Raw genomic sequence first — 23,857 nt, 5'->3', positions numbered from 1 at the left:
ATGTAGATAGCACATGCAGTGATCTTAGAAGTCAGGCTCTTTCTGGGGGCATGGGTACCGGGTAGGCTGAATGAATATGATATCTCTCTGACAACTTTCATCAGGATGTTTTTGGGGAGCGACACTACCATTTTTGAATGTGAGGCTTTTGTGACACTGGTAAAGGTCTTGCAGATTACATTGCTGGTGTTATGTTGGATCCAATATATAACTTGATTATTGTATGGTGAAGGTTGAAACATTTTGGGGTATCTTTGCACAACTGCTTTGGAAGGACATTAGCCCAGGAAAACAGCATAAACATAGTTTTAATAAAATTAATGAATTAATTAAAAGTTGACATTGGCTTCAGTTAAGAACTCATTCAATTTTTGTTTTTTCCAAATTAATATCATAAAAAAAGGAAAGCCCTAATTATGCTAAATAAATATCTACATTACTCGTAAAGAGATTCTGAACTAAAAACTTTAAAATCCTGTGTCTTTGATTCAGAACTTTTGTTCTTTATTGCATTCTTTTGAATAATAAAGTATGCAGAATTTTTAAAACATTTAAAATATTGTGGATACAATTGCTTTGATTTTCCAAGGAGCAGTTTATGGCCATATCACTTTGACTTTATTTCCGTGTTATATTTCTCCCTACTAAGTGATCCTTGGTGTTCATCTCTGGTCTTATGAGAATAATATAACACTTGGGGAGAAAGATTAGGAAGAGTAACCCTGCACCAGAGGACAGGATGGCGAAGATCTCCACTGCGACCAAGTACTTCCCTTGAGTACTGAGGTAGGCGGGAATGAAAGACAGCCAGACGCTCACAAAGACCAGCATGCTGAAGGTGATAAACTTGGCCTCATTGAAGCTGTCAGGCAATGTCCTAGCCAGGAAGGCCACAATGAAGCTAATGATGGCCAGGAAGCCCATATATCCCAGCATACAGTAGAAGAGTATGGTTAACCCATCATTGCATTCAACAATTATCTTCCCGCTTTCAGATCTGGTGTTGTTCTCAGGAAAAGAAGGATGGCTAGAAATCCAATAAGTGCAGATAATTAGCTGGACGAGGGAGCAGAAAACAATGATAAGGTTGGGTATCTTTGGCCCAACCCATTTTCGGAGCTGATTGTGGGGGTTGACAGCCTTGAAGGCAATGACAACCGTGACAGTTTTTGCCAATATACAAGAGATGCAGATTGTAAAAATTAGTCCAAATGCAGGCTGTCGTATCATGCAGGTGAGCTTCATGGGAAAGCCAATAAATGTTAAGGAACAGAGAAAGCAGAGCATGAGGGTGCAAAGAAGGAGGAAGCTGAGGCCCCTGTTGTTCGCTCTCACAAGCGGCGTGTCCTTGAACCAGAAGAAGATTGTGAGGATGAGGAAACTGGTCAAGGACAAAAGGATGGCTACTGCAGTCAAGGCTGCTCCCAGGGTGTCCTGGTAGGACAGGAACTCAATGACCTTTGGAAGGCACTTATCTCGATTCTCATTGGGTCGATGGTCTTCTGGGCACTTCCAACACTTGATTGTATCTGAAATGGAAGAGGAACGCCAGTCACAAGCCTAAGCTATGGATATGATCTGTGCATCTGTTTTCTAACTTTAGAAGGTTGAGCAGTAAATTTATCTCTGAAGAATTGTAAATAAATACATTTTAAGTTGGAGGCTAAGATCTCAATGCCATAATACTGGTGTAGAGAACACTCCAAAACTGATCCTTTTTTTTAGATGCAGTGCTCAGAACATTTAGGAGGGGAGACCCTGCCATTATCATGTTTTGAAATATTTAGGAAATGTCTTATATGTCTGCTGTTGTTGTGCAGCTAAAATGCTATTGGATGGCATCTTAGGTGCATGAGCATTGTAGTTTACACTGATAATGTGATTATGGGGAAATGTTATGTTGTTCCTGGGAAGATACCTCAAAGCTGTTATCCCTCTACATGCTACTATTAAATTGTGGCTGAGTCATAATAAACTGTCTCTAAATCTGTCTAAAACTGATCTTATGAACTTACAACATTCTGCCATCTCAGACATTCCTGCTTCGTTATCTTGTTAATAATGTGTCAATATTGAAATCTTCCAAGATAAAAGGCTTGGGTGTCTGGATAGATTACAAATTATGTTTCCATGATCAAATTAGGGCAACCATTAAATCTGGATTTTTTTAATTATGCCTACTTCACCACAAAAAGTGCATAAAACATTATTCATGTGGATTTGGGGAATGCATTGCTTTATCCCTGGGATAAGCAGCATAGAATCTATTGATCGCTTGGGATCCTGCCAGGTACCTGTAACATGGATGGCTATTGTGGGAAAAAGGATACTGACCTTAATGAAGCTTTGGTTTGATCTAGTATGGCAAATCTTATTTTCTTATAATTTTAATTACCCCAATACTGATTGAATGCATGCCTTTTCAGGGCATGTTAGGGAATGTAATGTTTCTAGATGCCTTGAATGACTGCTTTATGGAGCAGCTGGTCTTGGAACCAACAAGAGGGGGGAATAATCTAAATCTAACTCTCAGTGGGACATAGGACCTGGTCTATAGGGCTGTTTTGCTACTATCTTTATTAACATTCACTTTGTTACTTGTTCTCTGTAAAGCTTGTTGCTATGTTCAGTTATCTGTGAATCGAGATGATGTTCCCAACTTATCCCGGTATACAAAAACACTTAAATAAATAAATAAATAAATAAATAAATAAATAAATAAATAAATGATAAATATCCTGCACTAAGTCACAGATGCACCAGAGGTGGCTCACCTGTTTCATTGGCTATTTCTCCAGCAGAGCAGGGGACACAGTCAAAGCAGCAACTGGGCTGACCAAGTCTGGCAGATTTCCTGTATCCAACAGGGCAGCTCTCACTGCAGACAGAGCGAGGGGTCTGTGGATTATAAAACTGCATGACATTAGAACATAAATTTTGCCATGTTGAGTTTAAAATCAAAGTCCAAAGCAAGTCATTAGGAAATGCCCAGCAGATTTCAAAGACTAGATCCCATTCCTTGCTGCTCACTCCATTATCACTTTTATTGCACCCCCTCACTTCTGAAGTTGCTCTATGCACACACACACACACACACTTTCTAGAAAGAAATAAGAACAAAAGAACATAAGAAAATGCCATACTGGGTCAGACCAAGGGTCCATCAAGCCCAGCATCCTGTTTCCAACAGTGGCCAATCCAGTCCATAAGAACCTGGCAAGTACCCAAAAACTAAGTCTATTCCATGTAACCATTGCTAATGGCAGTGGCTATTCTCTAAGTTAAGTTAATAGCAGGTAATGGACTTCTCCTCCAAGAACTTATCCAATCCTTTTTTTAAACACAGCTTCCTTCCTAGCTAAACTTCCTTCCTTCCTTCCTTCCTAGCTAAACTCACATAGCATTTGTGGTCAAATGAGTATTTGTACTGAAAGAGCCCTGAACTCCTGCCTCTTCTTCCACCTTACTCCTTCCTATGATTTCTCTATTTATTTATTTGTTTATTTATTTGTTTATTTATTTATTTATCTATCAGGTTTTATATACCATCATTCGGCTTCAACATAAAGCCATCATAACAGTTTACAAACATGGGAAGGTTACAAACATATTAAAATGAATGATAACAACGAGAGACATCTGATCGCTAAGTTTTTTAATAGACCTAGCACTATGGACTGCACTAAGGGGTGCACAAAGGGGAGTGCCCCTTTGTTGCGCCCCTTCAGCGCGCGATGCCCAGCACGCAATGCCTGGTGGTATGGCTCAATTTAACGGTCCGGCACTGTCTTCAATGACGTCGGGGGGGGCGGGTCTTCGGATCGGAGCACTCTCATCGCCGCTCCTTCCCAGTTCCTGATGATATCAGTTTTCTTTCTTTTCTTCTCATGGCTGTAGGACTGCTCCCCCCGCACCGTGTGCTTTCTGAAGGAATGAGGGTCCCGTTATCCTGAATCAGGTCGTTGTTGTTCTCTCCATTTGGGGACAGCGCTTGGGTAGGTCCAGGCATTGGGACTCTCCCCTACCAGGAAAGGGAAAAGGGTGATCATGCTTGTGGGTGGGGGGAGGAGGGAAACCGAAACCAAATCAAGACCCCCTCCCCCACAAATCCAAACAGATGCTGCACTGCTGTGCGTGCGTATTCCTAGCTATCCGCCTGGCTGCTGCCGCTTTGCCACAAGCTCTCTCCTCCTCCTCCCGCTCTTCTAGTTGCTGATGTCTACCTTTCCCTTCTCTTTCCCCATCTCCTCCGGTCACCCAATTTCTCATATCCCCCTCCATCACCTTCTTGCTCTTCCCTTCCCCCTCAACCAATTCTCCTCCCTCCTCAAATCTCTCACCACTCACCCTATTCCCCTGCCCTCTCCCCTTTCATCTACCTCCATCCTCTCTCTTCCGCTCTAATTCCTATTCCCTCCTTTTCTCCCTTACCAGCACAGGAGCTCCAGTTCCCCCTCTATCTCCTCAGCCTAGGATTTTTTACTCCTGCCACATTCATGACTTCCCGCCTTCTCATTATTTTTACTAAGAGTATTGACTCTGCTGCCGAAAGAACCGTGGATGGCATTTCACAACTGCCATATATGTGTGTGCGTGAGGAATAAGGGGGCGGAAAAGGGTCAGGATTCTGGGAAAGGGACAAGTTTTACACACATAAGTTCAAATTTTAAAAATGAAACCCACAATGTGCAAATGCTAGATATCCGCATAACTTAACTGCTGCTCCTGATGAGATGCAAGTCTGTAGATCTCAAGTTTTAGGGCTTATTAGCCAGTTAGAAATTAGCCAGATAGGTGCCCAAATATTCATTGGGCCAGCTAACTTCTGAGTTAGCTGGCTAAATGCTTTTGAATATAGACCTCCAAGATACTATCCCCATGTGTACCACCTTGAAGCCTTATGCCTTGATTTCTTATTTAATGTTTAACATTTTCTTTCTACAGAACAATTTTGACATTTCCGCATTATTTAGACCTTGGAAGTATTTGAAGTTTCTATCGCACCTTCCCCATTAATTAAGGGCTAAATTATAATACTGGACAATCATCCACCCTCTGTGCTTTTTACCCTGGTTTGTGCTGCCCCCATTTTGTCAGTGCCTTTCTCTCTCTCTTTTCCAAACTTTGCAGGACCCTAAAGCCTAGGATGGTAGGATGCACATTTTCCAGTTTTGGCAAGTCAACTGTTCCATCAAGCATCCTCAAGCCTTCACTCCTCACCTGATTAAACCTTTGGTTCCATAAGATGGCAGAGATGTTCAGAGTGATTTCCTCTCCTGGAGAATTCCTGGAATCATATCTACCCGCTGTTATCAGTTCAATGGTGTCATCCAGTTTTATCTGGATATTCTTGATGTCAAAGACAGTAGGCACATCTCCATTCACGTCAAAGTAAACTTTCTGTTCAGACTCTGTTGTGAAATGCACATCCCTCAGATAATGGAGGACCTGTTGAATGATGAAGGAAAAGCATTCTGATAAATATGTAGATAATCTTTGCAGAGATTGCGATTTTCTGAATCTCTGTGCTCATTTCTGCCTCTCCTCTTCCCACCCTATCATTACCCCTCTTTCATCCCTTCATGCCCACCACTCACCCAGGTAAAACAAATCAAGCAGTTAGAGTCCTAGTTTTTGCCACACGGCATGCATGGAGTTGCAACTCTGATTTGCCTAAGAAAATGAGTCAGAATTTCAATGCATGCAATGTGGCTTAACCAAGACTAGATCCATCTGTTTGAGTTGACCTGGAAGAAGTGATAACCCTAGCACCATTGCCTCCATTAATATTGCAGCTGTGGCACGTGTGATAGACATGATGAGAGAGCACTCCAATCCTTGTCTCCACGCTTGCCCTTCCTCCTCCTCTGAAGGCATGGATCTAACTTACACTTTAGATAATGTATGAGTCAGGGGAATTGTTACACTGAGACAAATTTGCAATGCAATCTTTAAAAAGTCATGTAATCTACCTGTGCTTTAGTTCAAATACCAGCTCATTCATTGATTCCATGTGTGACATTGGACAAGTCACTTAAACTCCTTTTCCTTCAGTTCAGATGTTAAGTTGAACATCTACTCTTTGTGAGACTTATAGTGGCCACTGAACTTCCCTGTGTCTCAGTTGTAACCCACAAGACTACTAGTGATCCTACATTTGATCTTCACCTAGTACTATTGGCCAGTTTCATCAACTTAAAATTAGATAATAAAACAGTAACATTATACTTTGCTTTCTTTCTTGATTTTTGGAAGATTACATGCAGGATAGAAACCAATAACGTGTTGTCTGACTATCCATCATAGATGTGGCTGTATACATGTTAGGGGTGTGCATTCATTTGCAATGTATTGTTAATCTACAACGTATATGCCATATTCATTGTATTCGTGGGGGTCGCGAAACGTATGGTGAACCCCCACGAATACAACGTATCACTAATGAATAAACCCCCACCCTCCTGACCCCCTCTAAGACTTGCCAAAGGTCCCTGGTGGTCCAGTGTCGGCCCCTGTCACATGGTAGGAGCACAAGATGGCGCCAGCCGTCCATTGCTCCTACCATGTGACAGGGACCAACCAATGGCACCGGTAGCCCCTGTGACATAGAAAGGGCAAAGGCTATCGGTGCCATTTTGAATACTGACAGCCCGAGTGCAGGAGATCACTCCAGGACCCCGCTGGACCACCAGGGACTTTTGGCAAGTCTTGGGGGGGGGGGGGCAGGAGGGTGGGGAGGTTGTAGTTAATTAAATTTAAAGTGTTGGGATGGGGGTTTTTTTTGGAAACAAATACATATGTAACTAATGAACGGATCGGGGGTCCCCCGCGAACGGATGCAACAGATTTGGGTCCCGACGAATACGAATACCGAATGGGACGAATCCGTCCCTGCTGCACATCCATAATACATGTTTCCAAAAGCCTACACTGATCCATTTTAAAAACCCTATGCACGCTGAAGCTGGGAGATAGGCACTTGGCTTGGCCTAGCATGCGCTATATGTATTTTAAAAACCATGCCAGTTTGCGTGTATCTCCTAGTACGCGCACAAAAAATTTTTCACCAAAAAGGGCAAGGCATAGGAAGAACATGGGTAGGCTGCACCTGTGTTATGAAGTCTGCATGTAAGTCTTTACGAACACAAGCGCGCATCAGAGTCCCCTACCACATAACTTTACTTGTGCTATGCCCGATGTGTAAGTTATAAAATATTTTAAAAAATGGGTAGTCAGTGAGGTTTAAGGGTCAGGCTTAATAGGGTAAAAGGGAGACAAGTTAGCTAGGGGGTTAGGACATAAGAACATAAGAAAATGCCATACTGGGTCAGACCAAGGGTCCATCAAGCCCAGCATCCTGTTTCCAACAGTGGCCAATCCAGGCCATAAGAACCTGGCAAGTACCCAAAAACTAAGTCTATTCCATGTTACCATTGCTAATGGCAGTATTCTCCTTTACTAGGGTGAACTGGGAATGACCTGATGAAAAGAGGTAATTGTATCGGCACGTGTGTCTATTAAAATCCTCCTCACTTTCGCAGGCGAGGTGGCATTTGAGTGCACATGCACGTGTCAATAGGAAATTGTGTGCACATGTACGAATGAATAAATGATTTTAAAATACATGCACGCATACGCTCATATGCGTGTGAATGTTTTAAAATCGCCATGTCCATGTGCGCGAGCCGGTAAACACGTGCCTATGTGCGCCCGCACAGGGGTCTTAATAATTTATCTTTAAGTGTAAATCACTAATCATGGCTTCCCAAACTTCTCCTGAGGACCCCAGTGTCAGTTGTGTTTGCTGGATATCCACAATGGATATGCAAGTGATCAATTTGCAGTTAGTATAGCTGTGTTTAAAAAAGGATTGGATAAGTTCTTGGAGGAGAAGTCCATTACCTGCTATTAAGTTCACTTAGAGAATAGCCACTGCCATTAGCAATGGTAACATGGAATAGACTTAGTTTTTGGGTACTTGCCAGGTTCTTTTGGCCTGGATTGGCCACTGTTGGAAACAGGATGCTGGGCTTGATGGACCCTTGGTCTGACCCAGTATGGCATTTTCTTATGTTCTTATGCCTACATTGGAGACCTGGTATACACAAATATTTCTCAAACAAATTCATTGTGGATGTCCTTAAAATCTGACTGGTCATCTGAACAGGGTTAGGAAGCCTTGCACTTTATCCTGTTTGAATGTTATTATTCTCACCAGTACCTGCCATGATTTGATATTCTGAATGTTACTGCGTATAAGAAAAATGTCTTCTTTGGCTACATCCAAAATCATGTTGTGCAGGGCATGAGCATAAGCATAAACAGCCAAGTAAGCATGATAAAAAATGCTTAAATCATTGAACTGAAAGATTGCTGGGTCCAGTGTTCTGAGGTCCTCTTTTCCTGAGCATGGGATGTCATCTGCTTTGGCCAACATATGTGTGATGTTTTCTCCCGCCCATCGGCAACCAAATGCTTTCTCCCAGAATAGCTTGGTGAAAATGTCCCATGGGTATGCAGAGGGCCCCATGTGGTAGAAAAAATTGGTGAAGTTGGCAATGTTGCTGGTGGAGCTTATGAATACCATGCTACCATTGAGCAGCCTCCAAGATTCCTTGGTGAACAGGCTTGGGTTGATGATCATCCCTGTTGAGAAGACCCAGATCATGGCAATAATCTTGCGGCGAGAAAGGAGCTCCAAGATAGGTTTAAGATGCATTCCATAGCAGTTGCACACAATCACACTCACTGAGGACTGATGGATTACCTCTGCCACCTTTGCCATCCTCTCTCTGGGATAGCGATCATCGATCTTCTCTAGGAAAGCCACACAGCCACCATTTTCTACCACCTCCTGCCGTATCATCTGGCTGCTCAAGCTTCTGATGTCTGAGTTGGAGGACAGGATTCCCACCCATGTCCAGTTGAAATGCAGGAGCAGCTGGGCAATGGCCCGGGGTTGCAGAGTGTCTGCAGGTATGGTGCGTAGGAAAGACGGGAACTGGAGCTTATCGCTCAGCATTGGGTGCTGTGCTGAGAAGCTGATCTGAAAAGAGAAATATTTGTATTATTTCCATCACACGTATGCACACAGGCGCATGCTGGGATCCCCTCCCGCGTAACTTTACTTCTGCTATGGATGGCATGTAAGTCATAAAACAAATAAAAACTAAAGAGATCAGCAGGATTTTAAAAGTCAGGGATAACAGGGATGAAGGGAGGCTATTAAACTAAGGGGGTTAGGAAGTCCTGTCCCTTACCTGGGCAAACTAGGAATGAACTGAGAAAATTGGAAATGATGTCTGCACATGTGTCTATTAAAATTCCCCCACTTGTGCAGTATAAGCGGCATTTGCATATGTAGGCACACGTCCACTTAAAATTGCATGAGCTCGCAGTCAGGCAATTTTATAAGATGCTTGCATATATGCGCTTATGTTATAAAATGGCCACATCCCAGGGTGCGAGCCAGTGAATGCACACACGTGTGCCCGTGTCCCACTTTCAAAGCTGCCATCTTAGAGATGAATTTTAAAATCATGGCGTACACATTAATTAGGAGCTATGCAAATAAGTTGGGCTTGTGCGTGCTGAGAGGATTTTAAAAGCCCCTGAGTCATGCACGCATCTTCCCCAGCGCCGACATCTCAAAGGTTTTCAAAAGGGACGAGGCGCGTTCTGGGCTAGGCATGGGAATTTTGGGGCATGAACCTGAGATCTGTGCATAAATACTTAGGGGATCCAGTGTCCACTGAGGCCCCTGCTGTTTAAATTTACTTCTGCTTTGGCTGATGTGTACATTAAAGAATACAGAAAAATAGGCAGATCTGCTGGGTGTTAAGGTTAGGGTTGAAGTGTACCAAATCAGGGGTTGGAGGACTTATCTCTTAACTGGGTGAACCGGACACAAACTGGTAAAACTGGAAATGGCGTCGGCGTGTGCTTCTTTTACAATTTCCCGACTTACTCAGTAGGAGCGGGATTTGCAAACAGCGCAGGTCCACTTAAAATCTGGTGCACATCTGCGCAAGTTATAAATTAGCCACATCCCTGGGCACGAGCCAATGTATGTGTGCGCTCACACGCCAGTGTGAAAGTTACCTTCTTAGAGATTTGTAGAATAATTCCTTCACATCTGATCTGAGTCGCTTTCTGTCTATACCTCAGGTCTATTCCAATCTGTATTTCTTCCTGTGGAGCTAGCCAATGACAGTAGTGTTTTTCTTCTTTATAACTGGACGTTATCATGTATTTCAAGTACTGGAAATGTAGAAATGTCATCATTGTTCTGCTTACTGCATGATGACTTAAGGCAGGGATAAACAGCTCCTGCCCTGGAGGGCCACAAACAGTTCTGGTTTTCAGGACATTCACAATGAATATGCATAAGATATATTTGCATATAATGGAGGCAGTGCATACAAAAATACCTCATGTATATTCATTGTGAATGTCCTAAAAGCCAGACCTGGTTGTGACACCCCAGGACCAATGTTGCCTTCCCGTCTTAAGGGTTTCCATTTCATCTGGAGAAACTGAGCCCATCTTGGGCTTTGCCTCATTGCATCTAAAGACTTCCTGATTCCCTAAGTCTATGGATGTAATGAAGGAAAAACTAGATTGGTGCAGATGAAATGCAGTCAAACAGTACTGGGTCACTGACAGAGAGAGCAAGAGAAGAATCTCTTACCTGGGGGATCCTGTAAACCCCTGTTATCCTGGCCATGACCTCAGTCAGTGAAGAGTAGATATCCCCAAGAATTCCTGCCAGATTAAGTTGTGCCTCACACCTATAATTCGGGAGCGTTGCCTTTCCCCCAGACAGCAGCTGCAGAGTGCCCTGGAGAGCCAATACCTCTGAAAGACAAGAGTCCAGGATCTGGTAACCCAGAGTGTGGTTCAGCAGCAGATACTGGTTCTGGTTAATTTCTTCTATAGCAAACAGGATGGCCAAAGTGTCACGGTAATACCGCACCTGAAAACTTTAGGAGGAAATCAGACTTCCATCATCATGTTTCACCATAGGGAAATGATAGCAAAATCCTGCTTCCTTCTGATAAAAGTAAATCCTTTTTATGAAACTAAAAATCGAACAAATATTTCTGTATCTCACAGGTGTCAGGTCGTATTATAGAGATTTCACATATCCATAGCACTACGCATTACATTTATATCAGTGACTAGTAAATAATTTAATTAATGGTTTATTGATAGTAATATATAATGACTGAAAACTTGTATTAAATATTCTAATAATTATCTATTGACTTTTGATTCATATTTAATTGAACTTGCATTGATTATAGACACATATAGAAACATAGAAGTGACGGCAGAAGAAGACCAAACGGCCCATCCAGTCTGCCCAGCAAGCTTTCACACCTAGTTTTTTTTCATACTTACCTGTTACTCTGACTGCTGAGGTCAGGGCCCTTATTTGTAACTTTTTGGTTCCAATTCCCTTCCACCCCCACCAACGATGCAGACAGCAGTGCTGGAGCTGCATCTAAGCGAAGTATCTAGCTAATTGGTTTGGGGTAGTAACCACCATAATAAGCAAGCTACTCCCACGCTTGTTTAACCTGCCTGTGCAATTCAGTCCTTGTTGGTTGTCTGAATATAAATCATCTTTACTTCATTCCCCCCTGCCACTGGTGATTGAGATTAATATTTATTAATTGCATTTATTTTGGATTAAATAGTATTTAATGTTTTTTTTCCACTACCGATTTATAGTATATTGACCATTCATTGATCATTGACCGATCATTTATTGATAATGGTTTGATTATATGTTGATTAAACTATGATGGGTGGACTAACTACTAACTATAAATTGATTCGTCAACATTTCATTAAGGATTGTTGATTGATGATTGCCTTTTTGAAAAAAATGTGCTTTTCTAAACAACTAGTGGATTAGCATATAAACCCAACCTAAATCCCACAGAACCAGCCAACTTCAGAACCATCTCTAATCTCCCGTTCCTTCCTAAACTCCTAGAAAAGGTCGTCAACACCCAAGTCTCCGAACACCTTGAGAAACATAGCATTCTCTCCCCCTCACAATTTGGGTTCCGGAAATAATTTAATACTGAAACCCTCCTTCTCTCACTCTCTGAAACCATTATCAAAGGTCTTGACAACGGCCAATCATACATCCTTGCCTTACTCGACATTTCCTCAGCATTCAACACCATTAGCCACAAAATCCTCTTATGCAGGCAGACTAGCTGAAATTGGTTTTACTGGCTCAGCTCTCAACTGGTTCAAATCCTATCTTGACAATAGAACCTACAAAGTAAAAATCGGCAACAACGAATCCCATCCCATCAATCTAACCCATGGGGTCCCCCAAGGCTCCTCCTTGTCATCAACCCTCTTCAATATTTACATGTTGCCCCTCTGCCGTCTCCTGTCCAAATTCTCATTCCTATCACTGACTCTATCACCACATCCCTCCAAACCTGGCAAAACTGCCTATCTTCTATTAATCTGCTTCTATCAAACTTAAATCTTGCATTGAATACCTCAAAAACTGAACTTCTCCTTTCACGCACAACCATCCCCCCTATCCTCCTTCTGTCCCCATTACCACCTCCCCTTCTCCCCACTTACTCCACCAAGCACGAAGCCTAGGTGTCACCCTGGACTGCAACCTCAATTTCAAAAAATTTATTAGCACCACCTTGAAAGACTGTTACTACAAACTTCATGACCTTAAAACATTTCAATCTCTCCTTCACCTAAATGATTTCCGCACTGTCCTCCAAGCAGTAATCTTCTCCAAAATCGATTACTGCAACACACTCCTTCTTGGCCTCCCTGCTGCTTCTCTCAAACCCCTGCAGATGCTCCAAAATGCCACTGCCCGTATTCTCACTAACTCTCGAAAATGCAATCACATCACTCCCTTCATAAAAGACCTACATTGTCTCCCTATCTCTTCCAGAAATGTATACAAGACTCTCACCTTAATTCACAAAACCCTCCACAGCCCAAACATGCAATGGCTAAACAACTCCTTACACTTCCATACTCCCACCAGATCCTCTTACACCAGCATACTATTCATTCCCCCCGCCAAACACACACACCTCAACTCCACCAAAGACCGTGCCTTATCTATTGCCGGCCCCTACCACTGGAACTCAATGCCCCCTGATATATGACTTGAGCCATGCACCCAGACCTTCAAAAAGAAATGAAAGACCTGGCTCTTTAAGCAAGCCTTCACGTAACACCCCTCCACTCCTGTTTGCCAACATACAACCCCCTCCACTGTACATATTCCCCATTTGAGTTAATTCTATGTTTTCTTAAACTAGTTACCTGTTCCTATAGCCTCACCCTCTTTGCCTTTCCGCCCTCCTCTATCCTTATTCACTTCTCTTAGCCTTATTAATTTAAACAGTTATTTTGTTATAATGTAACTTTTTCTTCCCTGTTTTCTTCCTCTTCCTCCTTTCTTTCCGTTTATCTCCACCGATGTGATGTCCATACGAACTTCGGTATATAAAAGTGTTAAGTAAATAAATATATGTTAAAACTTGCAAATTACTTGAGCAAGCGGACACAAGATTCAAAGAAGATGCCTAGAGAAATCCCATGATAGGCTCAACAAGGGGAGAGAAGGGAAATTAAGTTTCTGCAACAGCTTTTCTCTAACTCCTATCATGAATGAAACTGAATAGTGATGGAACAGATCCCAAATGGAGTGTGGAAGTAAATAGACACTAACTAAGCCACGTCCTATGAAAAATCCTGTACATTCTAGGGATGTGAATCGTTTTTTGACGATTTAAAATATCGTCCGATATATTTTAAATCGTCAAAAAATCGTTAGGGCCACGATACAATACCAATTCCCCCGATTTATCGTTAAAAAATCGTAAATCGGGGGAAGGGGGAGGGCAGGAAAACCGGCACACTAAAACCCCCTAAAACCCACCCCCGACCCTTTAAATTAAATCCCCCACCCTCCCGAACCCCCCCCCAATGCTTTAAATTACCTGGGGATCCAGCGGTGGTCCAGAACGGCGGCGGTCCGGAACGGTCCCCTCAATAGAATCGTGTTGTCTTCAGCCGGCGCCATTTTTCAAAATGGCCACCACAAAATGGCGGCGGCCATAGACAAAAACGATTCGACGGAGGAGGTCGTTCTGGACCCCCGCTGGACTTTTGGCAAGTCTTGTGGGGGTCAGGAGGCCCCCCCAAGCTGGCCAAAAGTTTCCTGGGAGTCCAGCGGGGTTCCGGGAGCGATTTCTCGCCGCGAATCGTTTTCGTACGGAAAATGGCGCCGGCAGGAGATCGACTGCAGGAGGTCGTTCAGCGGGGGTTCCGGACCGCCGCTGAACGACCTCCTGCACTCGATCTCCTGCCGGCGCCATTTTCCGTACGAAAACGATTCGCGGCGAGAAATTGCTCCCGGAACCCCGCTGGACTCCCAGGAAACTTTTGGCCAGCTTGGGGGGGCCTCCTGACCCCCACAAGACTTGCCAAAAGTCCAGCGGGGGTCCGGAACGACCTCCTCCGTCGAATCGTTTTTGTCTATGGCCGCCACCATTTTGCGGCGGCCATTTTGAAAAATGGCGCCGGCTGAAGACAACACGATTCTATTGAGGGGGCCGTTCCGGACCGCCACCGTTCTGGACCACCGCCGGATCCCCAGGTAATTTAAAGCATTTGGGGGGGGGGGGTTCGGGAGGGTGGGGGATTTAATTTAAAGGGTCGGGGTGGGTTTTAGGGGGGTTTAGTGTGCCGGCTCACGATTTTAACGATTTTTTCACAATAGTTTACACACCCAAACGGCAACAATACGATTCCCTCCCCCTCCCAGCCGAAATCGATCGTTAAGACGATCGAGGACACGATTCACATCTCTAGTACATTCTCAATAAATTCACACAACATGCTTTTAAATTCTCAAATGTCACCAGGTTTTTGGCCTGCCAGTGTAAGACAATATGCTTCATAGTTCAATGCTGGAGTGAGTCCTTGCTCTATATTCAGCATAAGAGGTTTCAGAGATGTTCAGATCATGGCAAGTCCCTCCTTCAGATGTAACTTTTGGGCTTCTTTTTGACTCAGCTGACAGAGCTGCCAGTTTATGCGAGAAATTACAGAATCTACCATTGACATCTGAATAAGAACTTCAGTGATGACAACAGTTCAAATAAAACAAAATAAAATTGTAAGAACATAAGATATAGCAAAAAGAAAGTGGAGATGATGAGTGGTATAACAATCGGTGAAAACCACAATTACGAGTCTGCTTTGATCTTCAAGGAGACAGCACAACTACAACTTCTTGGGGAAAGCTAAGGAGAAAAAAAGTATATTTTATCCTTATTTCAGAAAGCTTCTTGCATATATTTTTCTGTGTTTGGTGTAGTGATAGACTTATATTATCTATATTGTCCTAGATAGATATCAATATTGCTGTATTAAACTGTTGTTGGTTTGTTTAAGCAAAAAAAACTTAAAAACTAAAAAAAGGGGAGGAGGCTCTTCAGCTCTGGGCGGGTGAGTCACAGTGCATGGTAGGGTGGTCAATCAAGTATTCAGTCTGCTTTGATCTTCAAGGAGACAGCACAACTACAGCTTCTTGGGGAAAGCTATGGAAAAAGCTTAACTTAGCTAGCCTATCTGGGGGAGGGTCTGTAATAAAATCAATAGCAGATTCAGTGTCCAGTGAACAGCCCTGGCCCAGTGTTAACTGTTTAACTGCCTCCACCCTGCCCCTCTACCCCACCCCTGGGGTTGTCTTTCTGATATAGGCTGCCTGAATACATAATTGGTAATTAGATAATTTGAAAATTTAGTCATTCCTCAGGAGTTATCTATCAAATAAATGTACTAGGGATGTGAATCGTTTTAGGACGATTAAAATTATCGTCCGATAATTTTAATATCGTCTTAAACCGTTATGGAACACAATACAATACAGATTCTAATGATTTATCGTTATAAATCGTTAGAATCGTGAGCCGGCACACTAAAAACCCCCCAAAACCCACCCCCGACCCTTTAAATTAAATCCCCCACCCTCCCGAACCCCCCCCCCCCAATAACTTAAATAACCTGCGGGTCCAGCGGCGGTCCGGAATGGCAGCGGTCCGGAACGGGCTCCTGCTCCTGAATCTTGTCGTCTTCAGCCGGCGCCATTTTCCAAAATGGCGCCGAAAAATGGCGGCGGCCATAGACGAAAAAGATTGGACGGCAGGAGGTCCTTCCGGACCCCCGCTGGACTTTTGGCAAGTCTCGTGGGGGTCAGGAGGCCCCCCACAAGCTGGCCAAAAGTTCCTGGAGGTCCAGCGGGGGTCAGGGAGCGATTTCCCGCCGCGAATTGTTTTCGTACGGAAAATGGCGCCGGCCATACGCGTATGGCCGGCGCCATTTTCCGTACGGAAAATGGCGCCGGCAGGAGATCGACTGCAGGAGGTCGTTCAGCGAGGGTTCCGGCGCCTCGCTGAACGACCTCCTGCAGTCGATCTCCTGCCGGCGCCATTTTCCGTACGAAAACGATTCGCGGCGGGAAATCGCTCCCTGACCCCCGCTGGACCTCCAGGAACTTTTGGCCAGCTTGTGGGGGGCCTCCTGACCCCCACGAGACTTGCCAAAAGTCCAGCGGGGGTCCGGAAGGACCTCCTGCCGTCCAATCTTTTTCGTCTATGGCCGCCGCCATTTTTCGGCGCCATTTTGGAAAATGGCGCCGGCTGAAGACGACAAGATTCAGGAGCAGGAGCCCGTTCCGGACCGCTGCCGTTCCGGACCGCCGCTGGACCCGCAGGTTATTTAAGTTATTTGGGGGGGGGGGGTTCGGGAGGGTGGGGGATTTAATTTAAAGGGTCGGGGGTGGGTTTTAGGGGGTTTTAATGTGCCGGTTTTTCGATTTTTCGATTTTTCGATTTTTAACGATTTTAACGATTTTTCACGATATTTTACCCCCCCAAACGGCAACAATACGATTCCCTCCCCCTCCCAGCCGAAATCGATCGTTAAGACGATCGAGGACACGATTCACATCCCTAAAATGTACCAAAATGAGATCTATCCAGTGTAAGTATTGTGAAGCCTTTATTTTGAGGGAAATCATATGGAAACTTAGGGCTTGCCCCATTTGTTTGGAACTCTCTTCCCTCAAAAAGGAGCTGGTTAAAGCTAAAGCAGAATTAGCTGCAATAAAGAAAGTTTCACCCACTTCACAGTATTCCAAAATTAATTCCTCATTACCACAAAAAAAAAAAAACAAAAGTCAAGGAAAAAGAGGTTTACAGTGGGCTCAGGTAGGATAAGGCCTGTGACCCAAAGACACCCATTCTACAAAATTAAGCAGCCCACATGTCTCCCCCCCCCCCCCACCCCCCCCCCTCACACACACACACACACTTACACAGGTGACAAGGAACCCAAAAATCAACATGATTATGGTGGGCTCTGGTAGAGTAAGAACGGTGATGCAGAAACACACACTCTCTCATACAAAACTCCTTATCTGTATCACAGATAAGGAGTTTTGTATGAGTATGTATGGCCTCCCTGCCATACACACCAGACCAATACAACTCTTGCAGAATGCCTCAGCACGTATCCTTACTAACGCCAGAAAACGTGACCACATCACTCCTACCCTCATCGAACTCCACTGGTTGCCAATACAATCCCGCATCATTTTCAAAGTTCTTTCCCTTATACATAAAAGCATCACCAATGAAAACACTGACTGGATAATCCCCCCACTACTTCTTCACACCTCTACCAGACCAACTTGTTCCGCCCTCCAAGGAACTCTACGTACCCCGTCTATCAAATCCACTAAACTAATCTCCACAATGAACAGAGCCTTTTCCCTGGCTGGCCCCACCCTATGGAACTCCATGCCCCCAGACTTACGCACTGAAACCTCTACACCCAAATTAAAAAAAAAGCTAAAAACCTGGCTGTTCCTACAGGCTTACCCTTCCTACGATAACCACCCCCCTGACGACCCACAGAGCTGCGGCTAGCACTTTTACATTGTATTACCTTCTACAATATGATTCTACCTCCCCTTGTGCTAACACTTAGCTAAACTACTCATCCCACTCCTCTCTCCCCCCCCCCCCACTGCTAAATCCTTCTTTGAAACATCCTTCTGTCACCATATTGTTCGATTGCAAACCCTGTAACTCTCTTATGCCTACCCAGATCCTCTATCAGTTTATGGACTACTTTTCTAACCAGTTTATGGACGATATACCATTGAATCCTGTAAATAGTTACTCAATTGCCAGGTTATTTTGTTAGTTTTGTATGCATAGTTCCTGTTCTATGTAAAGGCAATGCCTAATAGTTACAAGTTATATGTAAACCGATACGATGTGCAAACGGTTGTCGGTATATAAAAAACATTAAATAAATAAATAAAATAAATAAGTATAAAGCTCTGGTGAAAGAGATTGACGTGGTATCTGAAAAGAAAAAAGAAACCCAATGCATACAGAAATTCCAAAATATAATCAATAACCAAAGAAGAAAGCTCATTGTGCTGGGTGACACTATCATCAGAGGCACTAATTTGGGAACTCTTCTAGAGGAAAACACAACAGTTAAATGCCTCCCAGGATCATCGGCCGGCAGAAATGCCTTTCAGATAGTCAGAACGATCCAAGAAGAAAGCAAAGACTCTAAAGTGGATATTATCATCCATCTGGGAACCAATGACCTTGCTAGTAACAGCATCCAAGCGGTACAGAGAGATTTCCAGTCTCTAGCGAAACAGATTAGTCACATGGCCACAACCATCGCCTTTTCAGAAGTGTTACCTTTTCAGGGAAAGGGGAAGAAGAGACTAAGTCATATTGAGAACTTCAATGTATGGCTCAAATCCTGGTGTAAGGAACAAAGTTTTGGATTTATTGGGGGCTGGGGCCATGTATGGAACAACAAAAAGCTATATGTCAAAGATGGCTTACATCTCTCTGTGGCAGGAAAAAGCATCCTAAGAGATAAAGTCAAATGCTATGTCATAAGGCATTTAAACTAGAAGTCGGGGGTGGCAGAAAGAAATTAGAATATCACCCCCCAAATACAAATACAAACACAATGGAAAAGGGTGACGTGGATTCCAAAACTCAACTAAATAAGTCATAAAAGGAGTCCAAGAAAAGCAGTAACCTGAATGAGAAAAGCTGGAAAGCTATGAGCACAAATGCTCGTAGTTTGGGCAATAAAATCCCAGATCTGCAAACCCTAATGGTGGAGGCGGACTTGGACGTTGTTGCTGTCATAGAGATGTGGTTCACTGAATCTCATGATTGGGATACGGCACTACCGAGCTATAACTTGTGAAGGAAGGACAGAGAGGACAGGAAAGGGGGAGGAGTGGCTCTTTATGTCAGAAACAATGTCCAAGCATCTGAGCTGCAAGGAAGATGGGGAAAAGAAGAAGCACTATGGGCTGACCTAAAAAAAGATGATGGGGCTTCCATTTTTATTGGAATGGTTTACAGGCCTCCAAATCAAATGGAAGAGCTTGACAAAGATCTAGTTGAAGACATCCAAAAGATGGGAAAGAAGGGAGAAATGGTGATTGTTGGAGATTTTAATCTGCTGGATGTAGATTGGAGAATCCCTTCTGCAGAATCTAATAGTAGTAGAGAGATAGTGGACGCCCTGCAAGGGGCTCTGTTCAAACAAATGGTAATGGAACCTATGAGGGAGGGCGCTATACTCGATTTAGTTCTCACTAATGGAGATAATGTCTCTAATGTCCAGGTGAGTGACCACTTCAGCACCAGTGATCATCATACAGTATGGTTTCATATCAAAAATAGGATACAGAGAAGTAGCATGAAGACCAGAGTTTTGCAGTTCAAAAACATGGACTTTGATGAAATGGGGAAGTACCTGGAGGAAGAACTAGAAGGCTGGGAGAACGAGAGAGATGTGGAACAACAGTGGACCAAGCTAAAGGGAGCAATTACCAAGGCAACTAATCTATATGTTAGAAAAGTAAAGAAAAGCAAGAGAAAAATAAAACCTATCTAGTTCACACAGGAGGTGGCTGACAAAATAAATGTTAAAAGAACAGCGTTCAAGAAATATAAAGATTCCCAAAGATTCCCAAGGAAGAATATCTGGTGGAACTGAGGGAGATGAAGAAAGCAATCAAGAAAGTGAAAATTCAAGCGGAAGAAAGGATTGCCAAAGAGGTAAAGCAAGGTGACAAAACATTTTTCAGATACATCAGTGAAAGGAGAAAAGTCCAAAGTGGTATACTGAAACTGAAAGGTGAAAAGGATCAATGGGTGGAGAAAGATGAAGAAATGGCAGAAATATTAAACAAATACTTCAGTTTGGTATTCACTAAAGAAGACCCGGAGAAGGATCGACCATAGTTAACAAGAAACTGGAGGGAAGCGGAATGGATGAAAATCCATTTACGGAAGAGAATGTATGGGAAGAGCTAGGAAAACTGAAGGTGGACAAAGCCATGGGGCCTGATGAGGTTCATCCCAGGACACTGAGGGAGCTCAGAGATATGCTGGCGGCTCCGCTGTGTGACCTGTTCAATAGCTCCCTGGAAACGGGAGTGGTGCCGAGTGATTGGAGAAGAGCGATGGTGGTCGCACTTCAGAAGAGCGGGAGCAGAGAGGAGGCTGGAAACTACAGGCCAGTTAACCTCACCTGGTGGTGGGAAAGGTATTGGAGTCGCTGCTGAAGGAAAGAATTGTGAACTATCTACAAGCAGCAGAATTGATGGACCAGAGGCAGCATGGTTTCACCAAGGGAAGGTCTTGTCAGACCAATCTGATCGACTTTTTTGATTGGGTGACTAAGGAATTGGATTGAGGAAGAGGGCTCGATGTCATCTACTTGGATTTTAGCAAAGCTTTTGATACGGTCCCGCACAGGAGGCTGATGAATAAAATTAGAAACTTAGGAGTGAGTGCCGAGGTGGTGGCCTGGATTGCAAACTGGTTGATGGACAGAAGACAATGTGTGATGGTAAATGGAACTTACTCTGAAGAGAGAGCGGTGTAAGCGAAGTGCCGCAAGGATCGATCTTGGGACCGGTCCTGTTCAATATCTTTGTGAGCGACATTGCGGACGGGATAGAAGATAAGGTTTGTCTTTTTGCGGATGACACTAAGATCTGCAACAGAGTGGACACGCCGGAAGGTGTGGAGAGAATGAGACGGGATTTAAGGAAGCTGGAAGAGTGGTCGAAGATATGGCAGCCGAGATTCAATGCCAAGAAGTGCAGAGTCTTGCATATGGGGTGTGGAAATCTGAATGAACTGTATTCGATGGGGGGAGAAAGGCTGATGTGCACGGAGCAGGAGAGAGACCTTGGGGTGATAGTGTCTAATGATCTGAAGTCGGCGAAACAATGTGACAAGGTGATAGCTAAAGCCAGAAGAATGCTGGACTGCATAGAGAGAGGAATATCGAGTAGGAAAAGGGAAGTGATCATCCCCTTGTACAGGTCCTTGGTGAGGCCTCATCTGGAGTACTGTGCTCAGTTCTGGAGACCGTATCTCCGAATGGACAGAGACAGGATGGAGGCAGTCCAGAGAAGGGCAACCAAAAAGGTGGAGGGTCTTCATCGAATGACTTATGAGGAGAGATTGAAGAATCTAAATATGTACACCCTGGAGGAAAGTAGAAGAGGTGATATGATACAGACTTTCAGATACTTGAAAGGTTTTAATGATCCAAACCTTTTCCGTTGGAAAAAAATCAGCAGAACCAGGGGTCATGATTTGAAGCTCCAGGGAGGAAGACTCAGAACCAATGTCAGGAAGTATTTCTTCACAGAGAGGGTGGTGCTGCAGGAGAAAATGCTGGTATTAGATGCAGGGCACCCTATGGAGGATTATCCAGGTCAGAATGAGCTTCCAAGCAAAATGAAAACAGAAAACAGTTTCTGATCTCTATATAAGTTTGACCTTTCAAGGTAAATTGTTTAAATAAAGGGAAGGCTCCTCCGTAGGGCGCCCTGTACCTAATACCGGCATTTTCTCCTGCAGCACATGGACACTTTTATTGGTTTATATATTATAAACCTTCTGGCACTACTTTAAGTTGATTTTCTGGGCCTCTGTCCCTTCCGGCACAGCCCATGTAGCAAAACACGGTTCGTGTCGGGGACCAAAACTTACTCTCAATCACGTATGAATAAAAGGTGGAAACACTTAATTTAATGTCCTGCCTCATTTTGATAAAGGACATAGTCCTTAGCAATTACTGCTCTCTCTGAGAGATGCCCACCATACAACTCTTGATCAAGGTGAAATAGTTGGTGTTAGTTCAACTAGACATAACCATGGCATTAGAAACAGTAAACCATGAAGTAATGCTTTCACACGTCATGAGCTTGGAATAGGTGGTAAAGTTTTATCCTGGCTTAGATCATTTTTATCAGATAGGAAATAATGTGGGAGACACAAGTTTCCTTTGGTTGGATTTAACATCTGGAGTACACCAGAGCTCAATCCTGTCAGCTGTTCGACTTAACATTTATTTATACTCACTGGGAAGTATGTTTAAGATACTTGGCCTTCATTTATATATGCAGACAGTATTTTTTGTTATTGCATCTGATATACTGGGACATTTTTCTGATCTGCTTTTTTCAGAGAAGTATGCAAGATGTAAACGGTTGGCAGAAATAAAAAAAAATTGATTTTGAATATTGCAAAAACTACCTTGTTATGGAAGGGGAAGAAGCCCCCATTGAGTGACTTAAGTACTGTAGTTTATAAGAGAGAGTCTTTCCCGATTGATTTAGAAGTCAAAAACCTAGGTATGATAAGTAGACTCACAGCTAACCCCATGACCCCAGTTGAAGAGTTTTGTAAGGAATGCATTTAGAAGTTAAAGCTGTGGAAAGCACTTAAAACCTTCTTGTCATAAGAATATTTTAATTCAGTGCTCCAAGCCTTGGTATTCAGTCAGCTCAACTACTGTAATAGTCTGTATGTGGGCTTGGCAGAATATACAATTATAGCATTGCAGTTGATGCAAAATTCAGCTGCCAGATTTTTAATGGAAATTTTATCATATAAACATGTTTCTTCTATATTAGCGGGCTCACACTGGCTTCCCATTAAGTGACGAGTGATAGTATATAAATGACTTCATCCTGATACTCCGGGTACTCTAGTTGACAAGTTCATAACTTATGTGAGCAGCTTAAAGTTGCTTCCAGTTTTAGATAAAAAATGAAATCAGGAAGTCATTCTTAATCCATGCAGCTGTCAACTGAGATTGACAATGCTTCATCTAATTAATCCTCCTCCTTCCTTATCTCTTTCCAGCCAGGCTTTTATCTACCTGGCATGCCGTTGCAATGAAATATGTGTAGATTCCTTGCCCCATGGGCTGGAAAGGAATCCACCAATGAAGGATGTGCATTATTTTCAGCGGCACAACCCATTTTTTTCTCTTAGAATGAAAAATCACCTTTAATAATTCCAAATTAATTCACATCTCTAAATAACTTAATGCTACTAAAAGTACATGTGTTGTTCATTTTTAACACTACACATCATGCATTATTTTCGAAAGTGCACAAAATACAGGTACAAAGGGTCATACTTTCTCTTTGACGCTTGGTGCACAGCTGAAGGTAAGAATATCCATGGACTTTGTCCCAATTTTGAGAATTCCTGATTGGCAATCAAACTAATGAATGTGGTACCTCAGGTAAATCTTACTTTTCACAGCGTGCTGGGCGAGGGGTCTCTCTGAAGTCAAGGATGGGGTAAACCATGCCAGAATGAGCTGCAGATATCACCCCTAGGGTAAAGTCTCCGTCCATGGAGACTGGGGTCATCTCTCGGAGCTCCAGCTTGCAGCCTGAGGCCAT

The 23,857-nt window shown here is 43.4% G+C and overlaps 1 protein-coding gene across 1 annotated transcript; it reads right to left on the bottom strand.

Moving 5' to 3' along the window:
- Nucleotides 1-618: 618 nt before the first annotated feature.
- LOC115081080 (vomeronasal type-2 receptor 26-like) lies at nucleotides 619-23,857 on the bottom strand. The gene is made up of 7 exons (XM_029585591.1): nucleotides 23,706-23,857; nucleotides 10,691-10,982; nucleotides 10,102-10,260; nucleotides 8,222-9,046; nucleotides 5,221-5,448; nucleotides 2,775-2,898; nucleotides 619-1,529 (listed from the first exon to the last, which is right to left on the bottom strand). The coding sequence occupies exons 1-7, from the start codon at nucleotides 23,855-23,857 to the stop codon at nucleotides 619-621; spliced, it is 2,691 nt and encodes an 896-aa protein (XP_029441451.1).

The sequence above is a fragment of the Rhinatrema bivittatum genome, chromosome 19 (assembly GCF_901001135.1).
Source record: "Rhinatrema bivittatum chromosome 19, aRhiBiv1.1, whole genome shotgun sequence".
NCBI lineage: Eukaryota > Metazoa > Chordata > Amphibia > Gymnophiona > Rhinatrematidae > Rhinatrema > Rhinatrema bivittatum.
This window is presented reverse-complemented; position numbering and strand designations above follow the sequence as displayed.

What these genes read in the sequence shown, in the direction of transcription:
- LOC115081080 (XM_029585591.1), bottom strand. Translation starts at nt 23,857, where the DNA reads ATGGCCTCAGGCTGCAAGCTGGAGCTCCGAGAGATGACCCCAGTCTCC. An exon ending in GGAACCAAAGGTTTAATCAG is followed by an intron (nt 2,899 to 5,220) that starts GTGAGGAGTGAA and finishes TATAATCCACAG; the next exon opens with ACCCCTCGCTCTGTCTGCAG. An exon ending in AGAAATAGCCAATGAAACAG is followed by an intron (nt 1,530 to 2,774) that starts GTGAGCCACCTC and finishes CTTCCATTTCAG; the next exon opens with ATACAATCAAGTGTTGGAAG.